Consider the following 26,368-nt stretch of genomic DNA (forward strand, 5'->3'; position numbering starts at 1 on the left):
CTAACGTACCCTAGTGGCTGAAGGTAGAACTACACCATAGGCATGCTCGTGTAGGATTCAATGTTAATGTAGTATCGAAACAAAAAGGTTAATTTAAAATAAGAAAGAAAAAGAAAATACCAGCGATTTAGTACATTATGTATGTTGTACTGTTCATAAAACTTATCTTCATAAACTTCCTATTTAATGTTTATTGTCCGCTTTGTATTTGATTTTACAGCATTTGTTGTCTGCTAATTTTCACGAATCTATAGTTTTGAAATAAACCCAGGGGTTTTTGATGGTTAATGTACTGTTTAATGAAAATGGTGACAAAAATGAACACACTGAATATATTACGTATTTTGTACAGTTATTAATCCGCAACACTTAACCTGTGATGATGGTACATGTTCTGGACCACAAATCACTCCATACTCTCAACAGTCAGCGGATGCTTTTGTAGTTGAAGATAGGAGAGATAAGAATAACAAAATAAGTTTTTCCCCCCCTCATCGCGGAGCATCCATTTCTTCTTTTTGCATTTTGAAGCAAGCCCACAAACTACTGACGGTGATTAGCTAACGTTAACGTACCACCCAATCGAAAATGGAAACAGAAAAGACAACCAATTGAGTATATCGTGCATTTTTAGTTGTTACTGTCATTGTGCCGCTAATTTTAACGAAATAAATGTTTTGCGAAACGAACGAAATGTTTTGAAATAAACCCAACAGCACTTGACGGTTTATCTCAGGTTTTTGATTTAGTTTTAGATCAACAGACGTATGTTTTAGAGTCAATTTATTTGAGAAGAGGAACGTTTTCGCGGGGGCATGCTGGTTTAAACACCTTTTGCTGAAAATGATTTGCAATGACATCACTTCCGGCTCCAGTCCACATGCTTGTCAAATCGTCCTCCACGTGACCGGAAAATGGCCCCGTCAACCAACTCCAATGCGGAAGAAGTCGTCATCGTAAAAGCGGTGAGTTGGACGGTTAGTCAAATGTGGAGAAAAGCCTGTCGTTTTGTGCATACAGTGGCGTCCTGCTCACTGGTTTGAATGAACGTAGATGTTTGCGACGAGACAAGCTATTTTGCCAACATCTTGTTTGCCTGTTTGTAGTTTATTTTACCGCCCCAGCTTTTCAAGTCCGGATTGGGTGCATGATCACGAAGCAAGCAGAATGACGGCTTACGCAGGCTAGACTTCTTTTGGTTTAATGGCGGGTTGCAACCTTGACTAAACGCAGGCTAGACTAGGGGGCTTCATGACAGATAAACGGCGACTAAAAAGACGCATTAACAATATTGCCTAGTGGTTTGTGTTAATTGTTTCGCCATTTAACGATTTCCTCAACTGCTTTTCAGACCTCCTGTAGCCTGAAAATGTCGTGGATAAAGGAGGGAGAGTTAAACCTGCTCGAAAGGATTTCAGCCAATGTCCTCAAGGTAATGTAAAAATCACACACTTTCATCAGTCTGCTTCTGCAGACTGTGTGTGACACTATTGCAAAAATTCATCATTTGCTTTGCAGCTGGTGCATTTGTAAACACCACCCATTTAATAATCTCGCAAAGACCATTGCTGGAAAAAATTTGAGTAGCTACAGAACTTCATAGAACCAGATGGCAATTATTGTCATTTATTCAAGTTGTGAAAGAATGCAAACGTGTTGTTTTAACTGCGCATGAGGTCGTTCTCTCATAAACGAAAGTTAAGAAAATTGCTGTCAAAACTACTCACACCACTTCCTTTAAGCCGATCCCCTAAAATGAAAGAAATTGGAAGTGCTTAGAAATATAACGAGAACAATTTAAACATTTTTCTTCAACAAAGTCGAACTTTCACATGAAAAAAGTCACAATTTCACGAGAGAGAATAAAGTTGGAATAGAAGAATAATGGGGTCGTATTTCTGAAAAATGTTGTCGTTTTACAAGAATAATGATCAGAATAATGCCACAATATGATGAGCATAACCATTGTAATGATCCAAATAATACTCAATATCATCTGGTTCTCTTTACAACTTTGTTCTCATAATTTTACAACTTTTTTCTGGTAATTATATACATTTTTTCAGTGTGGCCTTCTGTTTTGTTCTGTGACCGTACAGCATTTATGTCATGCAGTTGTTTCGGGGGTTTGTGTGTTTTTTTCACTTGCAGCGTTTTAAATTGGAAGCCTGTTGCTGTCACATGTGTTTAATTGTGTGTTTTTGGTATGGATCATTTCTGTGAGCATTGATTTGACAAGTGATCTCCACTCCTTGCCTCCTAGGCGGGGCCGATGCCCAAACACGTGGCCTTCATCATGGATGGCAACCGTCGCTTTGCCCGCAAGAAGAACATGGAACGGCAGGAAGGACACACGCAGGGCTTCAACAAGTTAGCAGAGGTGAGGCGCATTCTCTTCTTGATGTGCTTGCTAACTGACATGGAACCAATCCTTCTTTGGCCTCGTAGACTCTTCGCTGGTGCAAGCATCTGAACATCCAGGAGGTGACCGTCTACGCCTTCAGCATCGAGAACTTCAAGCGCACTAAAGATGAAGTGGATGGGCTGATGGAGCTGGCCAGGCAGAAATTTGAGAGACTCCTGGAGGAACGGTATGTTTATATTGTACATACAACCCGTGGCAAAAATTATGGAATCACCAGTCTTGGAGGATGTTCATTCAGTTGTTTAAATTTGTAGAAAAAAAGCAGATCACAGACATGACACAAAACTAAAGTCATTTCAAATGGCAACTTTCTGGCTTTAAGAAACACTTAAAGAAATCAAGAAAAAAAGATGTGCCAGTCAGTAACAGTTACTTTTTTAGACCAATCAGAGGGAAAAAATTATGGAATCACTCAATTCTGAGGAAAAAATTATGGAATCATGAAAAAAACAACAACAAAAGAATACTTCAAACACACCACTAGTACTTTGTTGCACCACCTCTGGCTTTTATAACAGCTGGCAGTCTCAGAGGCATGGACTTAATGAGTGACAAACAGTACTCTTCATCAATCTGGCTCCAACTTTCTCTGATTGCTTTTGCCAATTTTTTTTACAAAAAGTTTGATTATCAGACTTCTTAAAGAAGGTAAATCATCACGCAATGTTGCAAAAGATGTTGGTTGTTCACAGTCAGCTGTGTCTAAAATCTGGACCAAGTACAAACAACATGGGAAGGTTGTTAAAGGCAAGCATACTGGTAGATCAAGGAAGACATCAAAGCACCAAGACAGAAAACTTAAAGCAATATGTCTTGAAAACAGAAAATGCACAGCAAAACAAATGAGGAAGAACAAGTAAGAAGTAAGACTTGTTTCTGTCCCTTTTGGATGCTTTAAAATGCTGAAGGAAATGTAGAAGTAGCAGCATTCCTTAAGACATTGCTCACCAACCTTTTTGACACCAAGATCCCTGGTCTTGGCCGTGAACCTGCAAAAGATCTACCAACCCCCTTTGTGTTATTAGTTGTTGTTGGTTTCAACATTTCAGCTTTTTCCAATTGAGCCTTTTGCTGCATTTTTATCATTTTTGCTCTTTTTTTAAATTTTATTTTGTTTCTGCGGTGATGCAATGACAAATGAGCCTCGGGGAACAGATGGCCCTTGAGCCTCACTTTGGACACCCCTGCTTTTGTGGCTCTTGGTGTGGGTTGGGGTTGTGGCGTCGGCTTCACGAGCAAACCACAACTATTTGTCTTGTTGGCTCAGTGTAGCGGACGAGCCATGCAGATCGGGGAGATTGGTCAGTGCGCTACAACAGACAGCCCTTAACGAGCGGTGGTGTCATGGCTCAAAGATTTTTTGGAGGTGCACGTCTATGGGGTTATATTTGTGCCCTAACTTTGAGGGAGCAAAGGCAGACTTTGAGCCCTATTGTTCTGTGCACAAGCACATGGCTGCAGCACTGTCACTCCCTCCCTCTCTTGCCGACCTTTTTGGTCGCGCGCTTGTACTTCCGGCCGGGTTTTGGGGACTGGCCTCCTTTGCTGGGGCTCGCCGATTGCCACCTCGATAGTGGCCATGCGTATACGGGCGTGTTCAGTGGACAAAATGCGTGCCTGTTGGTCGCTGTCCGGGAGGTGAGGGCACTGATATGAAAATACATTTTTTTCAAAATGTTCTCGCGATCAACCAGCAAAGTCCCAATGATCGATTAGTAGCTCACGATCGACGGGTTGGAGACCCCTGCCTTAAGAGGTCATGGGTTTTCTGGAAAGGTGAGAATTTTGGGAAAAATGTGAATTAATTAGGTAGCCTTAATGTCTGGATTTCGCTCAACGATTTGAATTGTTCTAATTGGTTGAAAAGTCCAATCCAATCCACTTTATTTATATAGCACATTTTATAAACACTGTTTCCAAAGTGCTGCACAGACTAGCAAAACCACAAATAATAAGTAAATAAGGGAATGTAAATGTAAGTGTAAATAAAAAGTAAAAATCACTGCAGTAAAAACAAAAAAATCCAATAAATAAAAACAAAGAAACGTACAACAGTAAAATATTTAAACAGGAAGTAAAAACAATAAAAAGCAAAACATTCCAAGAAGTAGGTTAAACAAAAAAAAAGTACATTGAATTAAAAACTAAAATAACTAAAACAATTAAAACTAAAAAAAGTAAAAGACACAAAGGACCACACGACTCACTCTGAGTTAAAAGCCAGAGAATAAAAGTGGGTTTTAAGACGAGACTTAAAGCTTTCAATTGTGGGGGCCGTTTTTACATGAGGGGGGAGAGTGTTCAACTACCGCTTTGGAGTGAAGATTTGGATGAGGTCCGAGATGTACTGAGGGGCCAGCCCATTCAAAGCCTTAAAAAGAAACAATAAAATCTTAAAATCAATCCTAAAACGCACAGGCAACCAGTGCAGGGAAGCTAAAATTGGGGTAATATGCTCCCTCTTTTTGGTTGCTGTTAAAAGCCGTGCTGCAGAGTTCTGGACTAACTGTAAGCGAGAGAGTAATTTATGGCTTATTCCAGAGTAAAGGGCATTACAGTAGTCCAGACGTGACGAGATAAAAGCGTGCATGGCTTGTTCAGAATGTTGCAATGATAAAAATGATTTGACTTTGGATAAAAGCCGAAGATGATTAAAAACAAGATTTTACAACGGCGTTGATTTGTTTATTAAGTTTAAAATCACTATAAGTTATGACGCCAAGGCTGGTGGCTGTGGGACTGACTTGATTCTTGATGGGGCCCAAGTTCAAGTGGAGGTCATTATTATTAAGGATGATAACTTCTGTCTTCCCCTCATTGAGCTTTAGAAAATTTTGAGCCAACCAGACCTTGACGTCACTTAAGCACTCAAGAAGCGGTGTCAGGGGGGCATGGTCTTTTCTTGTAAAAGGTAAGTAGATCTGGCAATCATCTGCATAAAAGTGATAGGAGATGCCATGCTTTCTAAAAATTGTACTAAGTGGGCTAAGGTAGAGAGCAAATAGGATGGGCCCCGGGATTGATCCCTGGGGGACTCCACAGTCCAGGGGGGCAGTTGACCAGGTGGAGTCACCAAGTCCCACAGGAAGGCATCTCCCTGACAAATAGGACCTGAACCACTCAAGGGCAGTCCCCCTGACAGCCACACAGTTTTCCAAGCGAGATAAAAGAATAGTGTGGTCCACTGTGTCAAAAGGCAGCAGTCAGGTCTAAAAGCACTAAGATGGCTGAACCACCAGTATCAGTCATTAAAAACAGGTAATTAAAAACCTTTAAAAGTGCTATGAAAGGCCCTGTAGCCTGACTGGAAGATGTCTCAAATCCAATTTTCATCTAAAAATGGCTGCATCTGTGCAAGAACACTTCTTTCTAAAATCTTTGAGATAAAAGGTAGTTTAGAAATGGGCCGATAATTTGATAAAATTGAAGGATCCAGACCTGTTTTTTTAAGCAAAGGTTCAACAGCAGCCTTTTTACAAAAGGAAGGAACAATACCAGAGGACAGGCTGCTGTTGATGATATTGCACACATAGGGGCCAATAGTTGCCCACACCTCCCTAAAAAGGCGAGGGGGGACTGGGTCAATGGGAGAGGAAGAAGGCTTAAGACCATCAACTACCTTGGTAATGAAGGCCAGCGACACAGGTTCAAACTGATTAAAAACTTTAGAACACTGTGTCACTGTAGACAAATTAAAAAAGGTATGTGATATATTTGCACGTATAGACGCAACCTTATTAAAAAAGTGCAGGAAATGTTCACAAGTGTCAGATGAGACTTCCAGTGTCGTGGATGGACTGGGGTTTAAAACAGAGTCAATAGTTTTAAAAAGAACATGTGGGTTGTTAATGTTATTTGATATCACATCTGCGAGGTATTTTGTTTTCTCAGCCTTCACTATGTTTTGATAACACCTCCAACTGGCTTTGAGGGTTTTGAAGGAGTCTTGCAAACCATCTTTCTTCCACCTGCGTTCGGCTTTTCGGCATTCGCGGCGTGCTTCACGTGTGACATCGTTGAGCCACACTTCCTGCTTAGTTTTAGGGCGCATGGCTTTTGTCCAGTACATCAGTACAAGTAGAAATAAAGCAGTCCATCAGTTGCTCAGCGTCAAGAGCAGCGTCTGGAGCCATTGCAACCCGAGATGCAGTGGCGAACAGAGAGGCAAAGGCAGAGGCCGTGTCAGGCTTGATGAAACGGCCAAGACGTGCGGGAGCAGGCAGGCTGGCACTGCAGTGCAAATCAAAGTCAAACATGACCGGACTGTGGTCAGAACACTGCATCCCCTACAAAGATATTATTAACAGCCAGTCCATGGGACAATACAAGGTCCAAAGTGTGTCCGTATATACTATGTGTAGCTCCTGAAACATTCTGTACCAAACCAAAAACCTCCACCAACCCCAAGAAGTCTTTTGCCATAGGCGCAGAAGGGCAGCAGACATGAATATTAAAATCACCCACAATTAACATTCTGTCAAACTTTACCAACATTGCAGCAATAAAGTCAGAAAAATCCCGGATAAAGTCATTGTTGTGTTTGGGTGGTCGGTAAATGACCGCGCACAACAGCGGCTCAGTTTGACGCAGTTCGAAAGAGCTCATCTCAAATGAGGAGAAAGACACCATGGACGATGGCTTATGGTGTAAGGACGTCTTTAAAATAGTAGCGATTCCTCCTCCACGGCCAGTAGTTCTTGGCGTGTTAATGAAGGTACAATCGGGAGGCGACAGCTCAGAGAAGAAAGCGACCTCACCGGCATTAATCCAGGTCTCAGCGACGAATAATAAATCCAAAGAATGCGCTTTAAAAAGGTCCTGGAGGATAAAAGTCTTATTTGAAACTAACCTCGCATTCACCAGTGCACACTTCGTTGAAACCTTAAGAGCCGCCGGAGCTGCCTGGTTCAGCGGCCGGAGGTTGCCGGGGTTCACGCCGCCAGAAGCTACAGGAGGGCGGCGAGGGCGCAGCACACAACGATCTTCACGCCGCCCAACGATGGGCACCAGCCAGGCCCCAACAGATGTGGGGAAAACGCCGAGAGATGAAGCGGCGAAAATAGTCCTCAAAGTCCCTCGGAACATTTCGTGGGAACCTTACCGCCTCAGGAGAAAGTGCCAGCCAAGCTTTAAGCTTCACCAGTCTTCCACCTCGTGCCCCCCCGGCGTCTACGTTTCCTGGGAAGCGATGGCTCTGCCCGAAGCAGAAACTCAGCAGAAACTCATGTCCGACAGGTACGATGGACGCGGTTTATTCGGCCCCCATTGCTCTTGTTTTGCACAAGCGGCGACAGTGTCCTGGATTTCGAGTAGTTCCTGACGGTTATACACCAGCAGAGAGTCAATGGTCCTCATAACAAATGAAAAAATAACAATAAAAGTGATCACAGTGAGCTGAGGGAAGCGGCGAGCCAGACACACCGGCACCATCTTTTAAGTGTTAAGTTTAAGAAAAGTGTTGAAGTTAGAGTAATTAAGATCAAAGGAAATTACAGTAATTACGACGAAAGGAAAAGTGGGAACGTCGGGAAAAGTTTGAATTTTTGGAATGTGGAAAATTGTTAGTTTGAAGCCCTGGATGTGTGGAATGGTTTGGATCGGTTGGGAAACCTGTGGATGGTGGAAGGTTGAAAAAAGGCCCATTCATTTTCATTGGGGAAAAAAAATTTGTGGAATTTTTGGATTTGGGGAAAATCTGGGAATGTTTTGAAAAATCTAAATAGATAGAACACTATTCCCGAAAGAGCTGAACGATTTGATGCTTGCGATTGACTGGGGACCAGTCCAGGGTGGACCCCGCCTCTCACCCGAAGTCAGCAGAGATAGGCTCCAGCATACCCGCGACCCTAGTGAGGATAAGCAGCATAGTAAATAGATGGATGGATGGTTTGAAAGGGTTGAAACATGAAGGAGGAGTTGGAAGACCAAAAAATGGCATTTAGGATGATACGATCTGAAACCATTCAGTAACTTTTTTGCCAAAAATTCAAGCAGTGTGACTGTGAAAGAAATACCTGGATTCCTAGTTTCCTAGATTCCTGCTGTTTTGTAAGGGAATCAGGTATAAATGATTAATAATCAATAGAGAATCGGGATGAAGAGAAGGTGGTATAGCTTGACATTGTTGGAGATTAAATTCTCCACAAACTACTAAAGGTCAAAGGACCACTTTTGGAAAATGTATTTCGCGTTCTTTAATCTCCAGTTATGAGAAGGGAAGAAGACTGGCACAATGAATTAGATTGACAAAATGTATTGAAGAATAAGTCAGACATAATTGAAAAATAAGTCAGACGGAATATCTTCCACGTTCTACGAAGCCTGGGACCCCGTCTCATCCACTGGTTCCCTGCTCCTCCTGCTGCTTTTGAGAGAGAGTCCTGATTGATAGTCCCATCTGTCATTTTATACTTGAGACCATTTGCGTCCGTCTCTCCAAAGATAACTTTCTCCTGGACGCCAGCTGACCCGATAACACTTTACTGTAGTTGTTGACATAAACAAAACATTCTTTTCCTCCGCCTATCTCAAGGTAATGTAGTCTACATTCTGGACCATATCTGGCTGCTGACCTTGGCTGGTGCAAGCTGTTTTGCCCCACCGCTTTTTTCTGTTTAACCTTTGACACACTTAAACAGATGTTCTTCTACTCAGCTAATGATTTAATAAAGCATTATTTCTATAAACTCTTTGTAATCATTCACTAAGTTATTAGATTAAGTGATTCAACAGTTCTACCTATACTGTACTTATTTTAAGGCACTCAACAATAATTCAATCAATAGACATAATGCAAACAGTTATTCTAAAATCCACGTGTAATACTTAGTTACCCACTCAGTACGGTAAATACATTTTTGCCTCCACCATGATGAATGATTGACTTTAAATAGTGCAAGCAAAGGTGAGGATGTGATGCAAGTCAATGTGGTATGGTATCTTCAATTAGGTGGTGAAACTTTCCCATTTGAAAGAACGCTGCAGCAACTAGCAAGTAACGTGGCCTCCTTGTACCTTTTGCCGCCAAGAGGGTGGGGATGGGTCCTCCGTCTTAAGAGAGACACTGAACAGGATGGCGTGGTGCGGTGGCTTTATGAAAAGAAGATCTGCTAAGAAGATGATGACAGCAAACAGATACTTTGCATGTGCAGTCATGGCAGATGGCGTGCAGCGGTGTAAGGAAACGTGCTCATGCAAAAGAAGAATATATCAGAAACGTCAGTGTAAATGTGTGACGAAACGGTCAACAAAAATGGAGGCTTCCCAGCCTTTCCTCTCTCCTCCTTCCTCCCCGGCACAAGCAAGTGCGCGCCATTTATTTCTTCCGCATAAGTAAGCGTACGTTTTGACCTGGATGATAATGCCACTAAGCGTCACTGCTACTGGACAGTGAACTACCGTCTAAAAACTAAAACCTACAAAACAACCTTACTTTGCATGTTGTCCCCATAAATGGCACTTAAAAGGAGTTAAATATGAATAGTGAATGAAGTGACCAAAAGATGAAGAAGTGAATTAACGATACACTCCTGATCAAAATCTTTAGACCAGTTGAAAAATTGGCAGAATTTGCATTTTGCACATTTGGATCTTAATGAGATTTTAAGTAGAGATACAATATGCAAAAGTAAGAAGGTGGAGTGAGACAAAAACATTTTGAAAAAGTCATTTATTGAAAACAACAATTCAACTGAAATAGGCTGTTTATCAGGTGATCAAAAGTTTCAGATCATCGCTCAAAAAGTAACAAAAAAACTCTCCAAACCAGAACCAAAAATGTTCTCAGTAGGACTCAGTACCCCCCCTCCAAACATCTCAGGTGGGATCTCCTTGTCATGGCAGTAACGCTGGAAGCCATCTGGACCGTCAAGGTTACATTTTTTCTCCTCAGAGAATAAAACTTTTCCACCTTTCAAAGTCCCATGTTTGATGCTCCCTGGCAAAGTCTAAACGGGCACTTTGTGGCATTGAAGGAGACCAGGTCTTTTTTGTTTTTAAAACCCTTTTCCCTCAGATCGCGTGTGATGGTTATTGCACTGCAGTCGTCACCAGTAAGGCCTTAATGTGGGTGGAAGACCGCCCTGTGTCTTGATGGACAGCCAATGGGATCCCTCCGGCTCAGTGCAGGTGTGACTTTTTTGTTCGATAATGCTCAGGATCTTTCCAAAACTTAGAATGACTGATTTCCTGCTCTCAACCTCTGCAGCCATGGCACGCTGCGAGATGCCTTGCTATGCAGCTCCACAATCCCACCACGTTGAAAAAAAGAAAGCCTCTTAGCTTTACCATGAGGAGGGCATGACAGTGGGAATGATGACACTACATCAACATTTGGAGCACATTTGGGCTTTTACAGCCTGTGGTCTTAAACGTTTGATCCCCTGATAAACAGCCTATTTCAGTTGAATTGTTGTTTTCAATAAATGACTTTTTCAAAATGCTTGTTGTCTCACCCCCCCTTCTTGTTTTTGCATATTGTAGCTCTACTTAAAACCTCATTAAGATCCAAATGTGCAACATGATCATTCTAGACATTTTTCAACTGGTCTTAAGATTTGGATCAGGAGTGTACGTCACAGGTCCACTACAACTCCCATCACCACCACATACCCGGAATGTTTTCCCAGAATGGAAAGCAATGTTAAGTAAGTGTTGTATGAATGTATATACTGCATATGCTGTATAGATAGTTATATAGATTATTGTTTACGCACATATTGACCACAATTTGTTTGAAAACGATTTAAAATATCGTAAAAATGTTTCACTGCACTTTATTTTGATAAGCATGAACGGGAAATGCCTTTCTGTCTTGCTGGCACTTGACCATTGACCAGATACGCGACAGGTCTCATGTTGACTTTCACTTTGTTTCTTGTTATCGGGAGAATGAACAATAGTCCATAAAATGTCTAGTCAACTGACGACAAATCCTAGGAGAAACCCTGATTGTGACTTTATTCCCATAATATTGGGACGTGGAATGTCACCTGTCTTTCCACTTGATGCTACTAAAATAACGACGTTCTCGTAAAATTGGGACTTTTTTCTTGTTAGTTTACAACTTTTTTTCTGGTAATATTTAGACTTTATTCTTGTGAAATGACTGCTGATTTGAATAAACAGCTGCGGGTTGCACTTTGGACACCCCTGCATTATGTATACTCAAAAATATTAAACTAACAGGACATGTTTGGGAGTTGAAAATATAACTGTTAGATGTTATTGTAAAAATGAATTTGCACCAGTAAACTAATGCATGCCTTACCTCTAATAAACGGCGAGTACAGTACTCTTCTGTGCTTGAGTCAGTGAGCACCCGTGTTGCTGCTGCGTAACGGTGGTTTGATGAGGAAGTACTGCTCTAAAAGGCTCAGCTGACCGTGCAGCATATGATCATCAACTATGGAGTGTGCTTCATGAATGAGAGCGTTGTCAAGGCATTGACACTAATGGGGCCATGAATGTGCTGCTGCAGACTGAAAGCTGTTTGTGTAAAAATGCAAGTCGTCCTCCCTGTTTTTCTTCCTCTTCTTCAAAGGCGTGTGTGTGTGTGTGTGCATGTGTGTGTGTGTGTGGTTTGCGCCTGCAGGGAGAACCTGGAGAAGCACGGCGTTTGCATCCGGGTGCTGGGCGACTTGAACCTGCTCCCGCTGGGCCTCCAGCAGATCATCGCCAAAGCCGTGCTGACAACTAGAGCCCACAATAAGTACGCACATTCTCCTCCACATTCACTCTGTCAATTTTTTTTGGGGGGGGGGCCATTCCAAGTCATGCTTTTCCTTGTAGGTGTTTCCTGAACGTGTGCTTTGCCTACACGTCGCGATATGAAATCACCAATGCGGTGAGAGAGATGGCGTGGGGGGTGGAGCAGGGATTGATTAAAGCCAGGTAAAGCACAAACCCTTCCCTTTTTGGGTGCCTTTTGTGTACCGGAACCTCATTTTGGCACATGTGCGTCCCGGTCAGTGACGTTTCAGAGGCGCTGCTAAGCGAGTGTCTGTACAGCAATAATTCACCCAATCCCGACCTTCTCATACGAACCTCAGGCGAGGTGCGCCTCAGCGACTTCCTACTCTGGCAGGTGAGGAAGACTACAGATTCATTTGATGACACCCGTGTGCAGCATTCAGACATGAATCATTTTCACTCTATGGTAAATATGCACCCTGACTACTACTAAGGCACATCAAGAAACACATCCAGCCATGCAGGAAACAGCACAGTCATCCCTCGCCACTTTGCCATTCAAATATTACGCCTTCACGCTCACGGTTTTTCAAAAGTATATTAACTCATTCAATACCAAAGATGTACTTATTCCTCTCTACGTTTTTTGGCACGAGAGGCAAAAATAGGTGATGATGTAACTGCACACTAGTAGATGTCACATTTAGAGCAGTTTTGAGCCATAAAAACGTCCACAAGGTGGCGGAAGTGCATTTGATAAAAGCAACACAGATCTCTTGCATGTAAAAACACACTCGACAGCCAGGAGGAAGTGGAAGAGCGGGGAGGAGTGGAGTGTGCAGAAGGTTACGCATTATAGGGAAATTTTAACTCGTGCGCACACACAGTTTAGTTCCAAATGTGAAAATTGTAAATAGTTCATGGCGTTTTATTTGTTATTTTGATGTAAAACAACCCCTTTTTTTGTGTTGTTTATGTTGGTATCGGAGTTCAGATATTTCAGCTGCCACAAAAGCAAAACATACTTGTGTCAAAGTGAAAGTTAAGCTTGAAATGTATCTTTTCACAAAAACTTTTTTTAGTTAGGAACTGATATTTTCCTAAAACTTCCCTACATTCTACTGCTGATTACTAAAGAAGGGAAAAAGGTAGAAACAGTTTTTCCTTATGAAAGACAGAGTCTAATGTTTCTTTTGGTAGTTTGCATGTTTATATAGACATACAACACAATATTCTGTGTGCCTTGAAAAACATATGCATGTGGAAGCAAATGTTACGTATTTGAAGCATTTTCAAGCATCAAAATGAATAAATGAAGTAGAATACAAACAGAAGGCATTCAGTAGACACACTGAAAAACATTGTGATGATATGTAGTACTACACACTGGTCACTAGGTGTCAGTAATGTTGGGTGAGACACACAAGCAGGCTTTTATTGAGCTTACTGCAGGCACAATATTCCCTGCCACGGGTAGCCGTAACCACGCCAAGCTAAAACTCACCTCCAAGAAACACATTTATAGTAACACACACAAGCACAAGTCTTTTATGTCTGATTTGTCTTATTTTCTCTGATTATGCCCACAATATCTGGAACCGCCATAAAGGAGGGATTAATGACGAGAAAAAGTCGTCATTTTGTGAGAATGTTGTCATATTAGGAGAAATCAAGAAAACAACGAATAAAGTCATAACTTGAGGTTGAGGAAAATGAGGTTGGGGGGAAAGTTATGTTATGAAAATAAATTCAAAATGTTATGGGAATCATAATATTACAAAAAGAAAGTAGAAATTGTTGGAAAATTAAAAAAAAAAAAATACAAGAGCAGAAATGGTGAAAACAGTCGTAATTTTACAAGAATTAAGTCAAAATATTTTGAGAAAAAAGTTGCAATTTTACAGAATACACAAGTCATATGAGGAAAAATGATCAAGTCTTTTTTGTATCACGGATTTAAAATATTAAAGAAAAAATATTTTAACTATTTAAAACATCCATCCATCTTCTACCGCTTATCCGAGATCGGGTCGCAGGGGCAACAGCATAAGCAGGGAGGCCCAGATTTTCCTCTCCCCAGCCACTTCGTCCAGCTCCTCCCGGCGGATCCCGAGGCGTTCCCAGGCCAGTTGGGAAACATAGTCTCTCCAACGTGTCCTGGGTCTTCCCCGAGGCCTTTTACCGGTCGGACTTGCCCTGAACACCTCCCCAGGGAGGCGTCCGGGAGGCATCCTGACCAGATGCCCAAGCCACCTCATCTGGCTCCTCTCAATGCGGAGGAGCAGCGGTTCTACTCCGAGTCTCTCCCGGATGACAGTGCTTCTCACCCTATCTCTAAGGGAGAGCCCAGCCACCCTACGGAGAAAACTCATTTCGGCCGCTTGTACCCGCGATCTTGTCCTTTCGGTCATTACCCAAAGCTCATGACCGTAGGTGAGGGTAGGAACGTAGATCGACCAGTAAATTGAGAGCTTTGCCTTTTGGCTTAGCTCTCTCTTCACCACAACAGACCGATGTAGCGTCTGCATCACCAATTCGCTTATTGATCTCGCGTTCCATCTTTCCCTCACTCGTGAATAAGACCCCAAGGTACCTAAACTCCTCCATTTGGGGCAGGATCTCATCCCCGACCTGGAGATGGCATTCCACCCTTTTCCGGGCAAGAACCATGGACTCGGACTTGGAGGTGCTGATTCTCATCCCGGCCGCTTCGCACTCGGCTGCGAACCGATCCAGTGAAAGTTGAAGTTCACGGCTTGATGAAGCCAGCAGGACCACATCATCTGCAAAAAGCAGAGACTCAATCCTGCAGCCACCAAACCGGAACCCCTCAACGCCCTGGCTGCGCCTAGAAATTCTGTCCATAAAAATAATGAACAGAATTGGTGACAAAGGGCAGCCCTGGCGGAGTCCAACCTTCACTGGAAACAGGTCCGACTTACTGCCGGCAATGCGAACCAAACTCTGACACCGTTCATACAGGGAACGAACAGCTTGAATTAGCTGGTCCGATACCCCAACACAGCAATAATTCACCCATACGACAGGCACCAACCACCTTACGGCCACAGCTTCGATCAGCTGCCTCGACAATAGAGGCACGGAACATGGCCCATTCAGACTCAATGTCCGCCACCTCCCTCGGAACATGGTCGAAGCTCTCCCGGAGGTGGGAGTTGAAACTCCTTCTGACAGGGGACTCTGCCAGTCGTTCCCAGCAGACCCTCACAATACGTTTGGGCCTGCCAGGTCTGACCGGCATCCTCCCCCACCATTGGAGCCAACTTACCACCAGGTGGTGATCAGTTGACAGCTCCGCCCCTCTCTTCACTCGAGTGTTCAAAACATATAGCCGTAAGTCCGATGATACGACCACAAAGTCAATCTTGGAAGTGCGGCTTAGGGTGTCCTGGTGCCAAGTGCACATGTGGACACCCTTATGCTTGAACATTGTGTTTGTTATCGACAATCTGTGACGAGCACAGAAGTCCAATAACAAAGCACCGCTCGGGTTCAGATCAGAGGGGGCCGTTCCTCCCAATCACGCCTCTCCAGGTCTCACTGTCGCTGCCAACGTGAGCATTGAAGTCCCCCAGCAGAACAAGGGAATCGCCTGAGGGAGCACTCTCCAGTACTTCCTCTAGAGACTCCAAAAAAACATTATTTAAAACATTCTTTAAAAAAAAAAAAAGTTGTAGTATGTGAAACAAAAGAAAAAAATATAATTTTTAGGAAGCCAAGTTAGGGAAAAAGTTATAATATTATGGGAAGAAAGTCATATTATGAAAAGAAAATTTAAGAAGATTATTTAAGAAGAAAGTTGAAATATTCTTGAAAATAAAAAAACGGCACAAATGGGGGAAAGAGCAAAAAGTGAAGTTGCTATGAATAATGTGCTTTTTCACTTATATGACAAAGCTGAGATGCACTTTTTTTCTTGAAATATATTTCACTTTTTAGCATATCGGTGAAAAATGTCTTTTTTCACTATGTGGCCTTTTGGACACGCCTTATCTAGCATTAAGATTTCGCACCGTGTTTGGCGGTCCTTGAATGCACCACAGTTATGTGCTGTGAGATGCCAAAGCGAAACATGTACATGCATCTGTAAGTAAATTAATGTACAGCGTTCCCTCGTGTATCGCGAGGGATAGGTTCCCAAAATAAGTAGTCTACTTTATTTGTTTCCAATGATGATATGTTTTAAGGCTGTAAAAGCGCTCACCATACACTTTATACACTTTCCTCAGACAGGCAATAACATTTTCTCCCATTTTAAACACTCTCCAAGTTCAAATTTCGTTTGAATTGTAAAGATCAACCTCCTAGGTTGGACACAAGGAATGATTAAGTGACTTGCGTGTATTTCACTTCTCTGACCATGCCTCCATGCTGGCACCACTCGGCTGTACTGTAGCGTTTTTGTATCCTTGTTAAAACATATTGCTGTTGTCATTTATACTGCTGTAAAAAAAAACAACAACAACAAAAACACTAAAATTGCAACGCTAAGTAAATATCCAAGTGTAGTAGTGACAAGGAATAATATTGTGGTTGTGTGAAGGTGTAGACATCTACTTTCAGCAGCACTTTGTTCTCTCCTGGCCGCCCCGCCCCAGACGTCCCACTCATGTTTAGTGTTCCAGTCAGTGCTGTGGCCCGAGTACTCCTTCTGGAACTTATGTGAAGCCATCCTGCAGTATCAAGTCAATCACAAGTCCATCCAGGTGAGGCTTTTCTTGACTGTCCATGATGGGAGAACAGCAGGGCATTCAAATGAGGGCACATCATAACCTCAGCCCTCACAAAAGTATGCTATGAATTTTTGTGCATTTAGTTGAGTTGCTAACAGAAGAGGTATTCTCCCACCTGCCATTCCAGAGCGCACGAGACCTCCATCGAGAGCACCAGGCCCTGCAGCAGCTGGAGTCGGACCGCGCCTGCGTCGCCGAGCACCTGCCGCATCAAGGCAACGGGAAGCCCGCCGATGCCTGCAGGAGACAGGAGGCACTGTCGCGCTACACCGCCTGCCGCCAAGAGCGAGTGCTGGACTTCATCGAGGCGCTGAAGCAGAAGAGAAACTCTTTCTTTACCGACTTGTGCAGCGCCACCACTTAGACGGTTGAAAACGGAGCCCAAACTTGCAGAAACGGACTTGTGATGATGAAGAATGAATACAAAGACATGTTTCATCTTTCAAGAAGAAGGAAAGTTCACCCCCATGGGGCTGTAGAGTTACTGTGGTATTTATAAATGTCGTTGAAATGCATGCAGTGGTGTCACGTGGACGCTGTGCGTGGTGTTTGTTGCCAACATGCTTCATTTCTCTAGGAAGTCAGTCAAGTGTCACGTCGTTCAGTCAAGTGATATCATTTCTGACTCACTCTTCTTATTTGTGTAGGCCCAAGATCCTCTTCTGTGTCCAGACTTAACAGGCTGTTATTGCAGGTTTGAATGATCTCGCAACAGACTCAATAACATCATCATAATTATAACAATAGCACAGGCTGCTGTTGTGGCCGAACTCCAAATAAAACTCAACTCTGAATCCCGGACGTCACTTCCTTATGTCCTCAATGGCTTATTTTCTCTGATTAAGTCTACTATGTACCATACAAAACACAGACTTTCTCCCACCTCTGCTATTTCCAAATGGACTCCTGCAAGGGCAAAGGAAGGAAAAGGTAGGACCATTCCAAGCCCAACAAATACAGGTAGGTAAAATAATTTTGCTATCTGGTTGTAATTTCTCTTTTAAATTTAGTCAGTACACGATTAAAACAATCTCTTGTATTTGGTAGTAACAGTTCAATATCCACATTGACCAAAAGTAAACTTCCATATTGGCTGGCTCCCCCATAGCTACATTAAATGGTTTGGTCCACTACTACCTTCACCGTGCTTAGTAGCTGCAAGTGTTGCCTGTCAGTCGGCGTTTGCAGTCGGTGATGGAAATTTCGGCTCTTTTTAGAGAGTCAGTTCTTTTGGCTCGGCTCACTAAAAACAACCGTGGCTCCTCAGATTTTTTTGTCATATTGTTACAAAATTGTGTAAAATTAATTACTAAAAAAACATATCAAATGTTTAAGTGGATTTCTTATAAACCTCAACGAGCAGCTACAAAAATCTATAATGTTATATGTACAAAGACCCATCTCAATAAACAAATTAAGTCAAAATAGGTCAAATCTCTTCATGCAAATTTCTCACAAACCAATCGGCTCTAAGAGCACCACGGCGTGTTTAACTGCGCCCCTACCCCTGGTCAGTGTGGACACGCAGACACCGTACATCTTGACCAATGGCAATCACCTTTAACAAAAAAAAACGAGGAAAAAAAACTAATCGTCTCCCAAATGGCTCCCATGGACGCGATCCGGCTCCTGTCGTTCATTTCAAAGAGCCGGCTCTTAGGGCCGATTCGTTTGCGGCCGATACATCACTAGTTGCAGTAGAGCAGAGTGAAACAATCCTGCCAGTCCCGAGTGAAAATAAAGTCTGGGAGTCAAAAAAGGAAAGAGAAAGGTGAGAGAAGAGACGCAAATGAAAAGGATGTCAATATGTGACCCGTTTTTTTTGTTGCTTAGCCAGTCTGTGTTGTGGGAATTAACCTGTTAGCTTAATGTCAACAATTAAATAAGATAGCAGGGTGTTAGCATGTTGTGTTAGCCTACATCTCACTTTTTAACTTTTTTAACCAACAGCTAATCAGCGCAGGTAAATGTTTAGCATGTATTAACGCGATTTTCTTTCATGGGGCCCAGAATTCTCGGCGGCGCCCGGGGACTACTGTTTTGTGGATTCACGTTCTCCGGGTTTTCGTGCATAGTACGCCCCCCTCTGGCTGCTACTGATACTTTGCACACAGTGACCCATAGACATACTGTATAGACACTGCACCTAGCGCTGAACCGTACGTCAACGTCGCCGCCATATTGGATGTGTCAAGGCTGCACTGTAAATGAATACAGGTAAAGAAATTTAATTAATTCCTCTCGTTAGGCACCAAAAATTGAGAAGTTCAAATAAATTTTTGGTGCCTACCTGTTTCCCAAGTATAGCAGTGCGTGTGTGAATGTATAAACGAGAGGAGGTAGCTTAAATTTATTTGTAGAAAGGCACTTTATGAAATTAAGTACATTTACTTGTATTCATTTACAGGCGCCTTGCCTGCCTTGGCACATCCAATATGGCGGCGACGTTGACGTATCGCCGCAATGGTCAAAACCACTCCATGCGGAGTGTATGTCTATGACAGTGACCCATCACTGGGTCTTGAACAACAAAATGGGTGGGGGCTGTAGACACGTGACAGAGTGCGGTCCAATGAGGGGCGTCGTAATGACAAACTGGTTGAAACTGGTTCTGCGCTTATATTTGATGGTATAAAGTAGAGAAACATTGCTTGGAGATACACATGCGCCATTTTAAGCAGCTCCCCGCCCGTGCAGCACCGTGAGCAGCCTCCTCTGAAGAAGGAAAACAACACACTTTTGACGGTCACATTTTGCCATATTTTTTAACGCCATGGCTAAAGCGAAGGTAAGAGTGGGGATTTGTCTTTATATATTTTTTTAACTACATACTTGGTGATGTTTAGAAGTGAGCGGGCTGTGTGATGGCTTCGTCGGTGGAACGTCGTCGCCATGACAGCTAGCAGAAAGTGGGGCGCCCGCTGCAGCCTAAATCCCACTTTTCACCGTTTTCCCCCCAATTCGGGTGGCCGTTTTAGTTTGGTGTCCCCACCACGTCAAATTAAAGCGCATATGATTGTTTTCAGATTTCAGATTTCTTGACCAGTTAACTGTCAATCAGAATGTTAATTTAAGAACGAGACGACAGTTGGAAGTGGGGGCGGGGGGGGGGCTAACGTGACGGCTATTTTGTTTGTTTTACTCGAGCGTTAATATTTTCTACTGCAAGTAGACAATTAAGTTTGTCGCTATAAAATTGCAAGATTGTACGTGTAGCCTGCTATGTTTGGCATGAGAGTGACGTGTTGTTTTCATGTGGGGGATGTTTACGTCGAGGCTGTGGGGCAGGCGGCCACCAGTGGGCGGGTTGATGTCAGTCTCGCTGCGTTCGGAGGCTGGAAAAAAAACTGCATGAAAAAACGTACGTTAACGACGCGGTTTTGAGCCCATAGAAGTGTGCGACGGACATGCTGCTAAAAGCGGCGGGCTGCAGATTAGTAAGGCGGTGGTTTCGTCAGTTTCCGCGCGCCTGGATGCAAAACAAAGGAAACTGTCATGGCGCCAACGCGTTGTCACGGCAACAGCTCCCCCTCCCAGTTTGAATTCAAATAAAGGCGCCAAGTTCACTTGAGCTACAGCAGTTAACATTTTGCGCATGATTGTGTTTAAGTGAAATTGTTTGTGTTGAACCTTTTTCATTTCTTGTTTTCTTTTTTTCAGTCATCTGCCACCACCGAGGTTTGTACAAATTGGCATATTTTGTGAATGACATAGGGGGAATAATTCCCCAACGCCAGTTATCATCTTTATGTGTAGTTTGGGATGACATTTTGTCTTCTTTCTGTCCACAGAGACGAATTTCCCCGCGTCTTGCAGCGGTAACGACACGTTTGGATAACCTCCCTTTATTCTGTTTTATGTTTTTAAAACTTTCTTGATTGTTGGAACACCAGTTGCTCCTGGGCTCTTTGTTTGACAAGTAGCTTTTAACTCATTCAATCCCAGCCATTTTTCAAAGTTCAACCCGTTCAGTAGCGGCCATTTTAGACCATTTTGTTTGTATTGTTTTTTCGAGGCATGCAGTTTTATGGCTATATAAACATGGAACCCACCAAAGGAAAGATGAGACTCTCGTCTTTCATCAGGAAAAAAAGTCTACATTTTTCTGTTCTTTAGTAATCAGCAGTAGAACATAGGTAAGTTTCAGGAAAATATCAGTTCCCGACTAGAAAAGGAAGAAAAGCAGCTTTTCTGAAAAGATACATTTCACTTTGACACAAAAAAATTTGCTTTTGTGACAGCTCAAATATCTAAACAACTATACCAATATAAACAACACAATGCTTTTCATTGAATGGTGTGTTGTTGGTGTGTTCTGTTAGATTCTGGTAATAATATAGAATGTGGAACACAGTGGTCTAACTTAGGCGCACTTTCTTTTCATGAATGTGAATTCCCCAAAAAAACATTGGTTGATCTGAATTTCATGTTGAAATACAGAAAATTACATTTTTTTTTCTTTTTCAGTGTCAGAAAGCAATAAGTACATCTAAAAAAAAAAAAAAAAAAAGGCAATTTGATTGAACAAAAAAATAAAATCAGCAGTCAACAGAAAGGGAGGGGGGAATAAGCTTTTTCATATGCGGATGCTGGAAGTTTTCATTTTCATAGCAAGAGGGGGTCACGGGTGTCCAAAGTATGGCCTTCAGCTGGTTGTTTTTCTTTATTTAGCCCACAACACATTCTGAAAATATAATTTAACAAGAAAACTTTTTTTTTAAAACAGCCGGGGGAAAAATAGAAAAATCAGCAGTAATTTTACAAGAATAACATCAAAATATTTCTAGAAAAATGGTCATCTAACTAGACAAAGTCATCATTTTACAAGAATGGTGTAATGTTATGAGGAAAAATGTCATATTAGTAGTATATGGTTGGTATATTACAGAGAAAAAAAATCTTAAGGGGTAATATAAAAAACAAAATGAATAAAGTTGTAATTTTTTTTTTAAGTGGGTTGCTGAAAATGTTATAACAGAATAAAGACAAAATGTATTATGGGAATAAAGTCATATTACGAGAAGAAAATTTCAAAAGAAAGAACGTTGAAATAGTTGGAAAATGGAAAAAACAATTTTACGAGCATGAAGTCAAACTTTTGAGGGAAAAAAATCACAATTTTGCAGGAGTACATTTGTAATATGAGGAAAAATGTCATTTTAGTAGCAGTCGAAACAGTCAAGAAAAAAATAAAATATACACAAAACAAAAAATGGGGGGGGGGGTTATAATATTACAGGAATATAGTCAAAATGTTATGAGAAGAAAACTAATTTTACAAGAGTAAAGTCATATTTGAAAGAATACATTTTGTAATATGAGGAAAAATGTCATTTTAGTAGCACAGAGTTGAAACATTCAAGAGAAAATGTCATTTTTAAAGTCATTTTATGAGAAACAAAGTTGTGGGGGAATTTGTAATATTACGGGAATAAAGTCATAATATTACGAGAAGAACATTATTTAAGAAAGTTGAAATATTTAGTGGAAAAAGATGTAAGTGTGAAGATGAAATATATGTAACTTAGCATATTTTTACAAAATATCAAGGTGGCAAAGTTGCATCCTTTCATTTTCACTACAGTACGTGGCCCTCACTGGAGGAAAAGGTTTGGACATCTCTGGTGTAGACACATTATATACTGTATGTAGTAGTATATGTCTACAGTATACACTGTAATAGTATATGTGTGCAGTGTATATACAGTATGTAGTATATATATACTATACGGTTGCAGATGTCACATTTTAGTCTCCATAGCCCTAGGCACGTTTGGAATCATTTCTGCTCTTGCTTTGAAAATTGAAGCTTGCGGTGTCTGACTATGAAAAAGCATGTTTGGGTTTTCCTTTCAGTTGACTGCTGATTTTATTTTTTTAGATGTCGTTAGGCCTCTCATGATAACAAATTGTGCTACAAATGATAGTCGATATTCAATACATTAACATCCATTTTTTCATTCATTCTAGTCATGAGGTGTAATTCCCATTTGAACCACTAGATGGTACTCAAGTATAGTGTACGTGTGTGCTTGACACAGAAGTTGCATGTATGTATGTTTGTGCAATGTGAGCGTGCACCATTTTGCACTGTTTTGTTTCTATTTGCTGACCAAACGCCTCAGTAAGCATCGACTGTTGTGATTAAGGCTCCTCTGCACGAGGCACCTTCAACAGTAGTTTTTATTTCCCAGCTGAGAACTCTGTCGGTCGTCGGTGTTCATGCACTCACGTTGTTCATTCTGTTTAAAACCCAAATATTCCCACACTGGGGCTTTGGCATTCGCCTTAAAAACTACGGCTTGTGTGCTGTCATTTATGTTAGCGTATGCTGGCTCACGAGGGTAGTAGTTAGCATAGAGTAGCTAGTAACCCCGCCTTCACAAATAGGCTGATTGAGAGGACAGGAGGGCTCACGCTCTTTGTTCATTCCACTCTAGAACCAATGTGCACGGACACATGCAAAAAAGAAAATAGAAGATGTGTAAAATATATCAATAAAGACAGCAGTCGAAAGGTCAGGTATAATGTATAAATAAGCACAGAATATAGACATATTTTTCATGTGCTTCGTGTTTCCAGCACACAGAATAGAGTCAAAATATTATGGGAATAAAGTCATCGTTGTGAGAAGAAAATGGAAGTAGTTGGGTGAGGGGGGAGGGCAACCAAACAGCAAAAATGGAAATAATGTGTAATCTAATGGGGAAGGCGTCATTTTACAAGAATAATGTGGTGATATTATGACAAACATTGTAGTAGCATAAAAATACCATGGGAACAAAGAAAAATTGTACAAAAAGAAAGTTGAAATAGTTGGAAAATAAATAAAACAACAGCAGAACTAGCAAAAACATCTGTTATTTGATGAGAATACAGTCATATTCTAACGAGAAGGAAAGTCACAGTTTTACGAGAATACATTTGTAACATTACCAGGACAAATAATGCCATTTTAGTAGCACAGAGTGGAAATATGAAAGAAAAAATACAGTATGTTTGAGAAGTTGGAATGGAAGAAACAAATGAAATAAGGTTAAAGTTGTAGTTTGGGGGGGGAAAGTCAAAACATGGGAAGAAAATTTACAAGAAGAAAGTTCAAATATTGGGTGGGGGCATAGAACTAATTTTACAAGAAGAAAGTCAAAATATTAAGCGAAAAACGTTCCAAGTTTTCTGAGGATAAACTGGTAATATGAGGAAAAATAATGAGACTAGTTCATAGCTTAGAGCTGAAATGTTAAAGAAAAACAGTTCTTTTCCCCAAAAAAGGCATAATAATAATAAAGTGGTTATGTTCCATTTCATGCTGAATGAAAAGTGTCCTTGTCCTGCAGAAACCCAAACCGCCTACCATGGTGGCCACCAAGAAAGCGGCGGCCAAGGTGAGACAGACGGTGGCGATAAAGCGGCGTTGAGGTGCTTTGGTGGGTGACTAATGACGAATGACTGGCTTGTTGTGTTGCAGAAGACGCCCAAAGAGAAGAAGAGCAAGGCGGCGGAGAACGGCAAGACCAAGACTGAGGTTCGTCTTTGTGCGTCACATAAAAAACACAAAAGAGCACGCCTGAAATGTAAGCCATCTCCTTTGTCTGCCTTCCCCAGGAGCCAAAGGCCGAAGCCGCCGAATCCAAATGAGCCAACTTTGGCGTACGCCCCCCGCCCCCTCCCCGTGTACTTGGTGATTGTACAGTTTGAAATAAGTATTTTTTACCAAGTTTTATATTACAAATGTCATTTATAGGTTTGTCTCGCACTTGATGTAACGAATTATGTGTTCTCACATCCACATCTATTTTCACACCGCCGTCCGTTACTTGTAGTCAACCCAACCCCCCTTTGTATTTCCCCTCTTAATGCGTCTTTCATTTTTTTCCAACTGCTGAATATTCGATATTTTTGCCACATGTTGGATTTTTAAGTCAATTTTGTAACATTATGAGGCAGCTAAAGCATTATTTAAAGGAAGGAAAACCAAGGTCTCTGTTTTCATGCTAAAGTACGAAAGTCTTTGGAACGCAACAAGATCATGGTCTGCTTTTTATTTAATGCCAGCAGAAGGAAAAAAAGATCTTGCGAAAAAACCCAAAAAGCATGTATTTTGTGAACTCAATCATCCTAATAAGCTATGTTCATGTTTCTGACTCCAGTGGTTCATCTAAATGTTACTGAATAAACGTTTTTTCAAAGTCATCTCTTTCTGGAAACCATTCGTGCATTTCCACGATACGGCCACCAGAGGTCGCTGTCGGACATGTTTACGCTGTGGGATGAAGTACTAGTTTCATCCACCGGGGGGTGATCTCTGTTCAGATAATAAAGTGGCTCAAACATGACGCTTGATGTTATGTAAACATTAACCACGTGGTGCCACGTGTTCTTCCAAGCACAGGCAGCTATGAATGTGTGGATTTATAGAAGTATCCACTTAGACCATTTCTGCATGCATTCAAAGTGGCATCAAATGAATTCTTAACTACAAACTGGACTGGTCCATCAACACCCACGCCCTCTACAAGAAGGGCCAGAGTCGCCTCCACCTGCTGAGGAGACTGAGGTCCTTTGGTGTGTGCAGGACTCTTTTACGGACCTTTTATGACTCTGTGGTGGCCTCAGCCATCTTCTATGCTGTGGGCTGCTGGAGAGGGGGCAGCAGGGACAGGAGCAGGATCAATAGACTGATCAGGAGAGCCATCTCTGTCCTGGACGGTCCTCTGGACTCCGTGGAGGAAGTGAGGGAGAGAAGGATGTTGGCTAAGCTGACATCCATCATGGACAACACCTCTCACCCGCTACATGACACTGTGGGTTCCCTTAGCAGCTCCTTCAGCAGCAGACTGTTACACCCACGGTGTAAGAAGGAGAGGTTCCGCAGGTCCTTCATACCGACCGCTGTCAGGCTCTACAACACCTGCACCACCTGAACCATGTGTCACTATGTATTCTTTACTTGCGTATCTTGCTTGCCGCTGTAACAAGTGAATTTCCCCGCTGTGGGATAAATAAAGTACAAATACAATACAATTCACCAACTGGTGGGTCAAGACCGAAAAGTAGGTGGCAGACAAGTCAAAAAGACACCTCAAGATTTTCAGAAAATTACAGTAAAATAATGTAATTTAAAATATTTGTATGTCAAGATAAACTCAACATATTTGTATTTCAAAATAAATACTATACATTACAAAATGTGTACGTTCCGATAGTCTGAACTATATCTTTTATTTTAAATGTTAAAATGATTAAAAATATTCAATGTTTTAGTGCATTTTCACTTTAAAATTTTCAAAATAAAAAATGTATACTGCAGACTAATTCATTTAGTAATGTATATAAATTATAGTAAAATATTGGCTGGAAATGTATTTTTGATTGGCATCTCCTTCCTTGGTATTGCAAATACAAAGTATTATTTTTTAGTATTCATTTGTTTTGTAGCTGACGTTACTCTTAATATGTTACTCTGAAATACATTTTGCACATATACTTGATTGTATTT

At 41.7% G+C, this 26,368-nt stretch overlaps 1 protein-coding gene and 1 long non-coding RNA gene across 3 annotated transcripts; both read left to right on the forward strand.

Moving 5' to 3' along the window:
- Positions 1-495: 495 nt before the first annotated feature.
- On the forward strand, positions 496-17,663 carry dhdds (dehydrodolichyl diphosphate synthase). Of its 2 annotated transcripts, none has more exons than XM_054780976.1 (9): positions 496-965; positions 1,352-1,432; positions 2,264-2,380; positions 2,449-2,591; positions 12,018-12,134; positions 12,215-12,316; positions 12,395-12,509; positions 16,735-16,842; positions 16,997-17,663. In XM_054780976.1, exons 1-9 carry the CDS (start codon positions 915-917, stop codon positions 17,231-17,233), a joined length of 1,071 nt encoding a protein of 356 aa, XP_054636951.1. In that variant the 5' UTR covers positions 496-914; the 3' UTR covers positions 17,234-17,663. The 2 variants fall into 2 exon arrangements, with proteins under 2 accessions (XP_054636951.1, XP_054636952.1); XM_054780977.1 differs by lacking the exon at positions 496-965 and adding an exon at positions 972-1,183.
- A 1,811-nt stretch (positions 17,664-19,474) lies between these two features.
- On the forward strand, positions 19,475-25,062 carry LOC129185680 (uncharacterized). The gene is made up of 6 exons (XR_008572115.1): positions 19,475-19,657; positions 20,530-20,547; positions 20,661-20,687; positions 24,207-24,254; positions 24,338-24,394; positions 24,475-25,062. It is a non-coding gene; the product is annotated as an uncharacterized LOC129185680 (long non-coding RNA).
- The last annotated feature ends 1,306 nt before the right edge of the window (positions 25,063-26,368 follow it).

This window comes from Dunckerocampus dactyliophorus, chromosome 7, assembly GCF_027744805.1.
Source record: "Dunckerocampus dactyliophorus isolate RoL2022-P2 chromosome 7, RoL_Ddac_1.1, whole genome shotgun sequence".
NCBI classification, from domain to species: Eukaryota; Metazoa; Chordata; class Actinopteri; order Syngnathiformes; family Syngnathidae; genus Dunckerocampus; species Dunckerocampus dactyliophorus.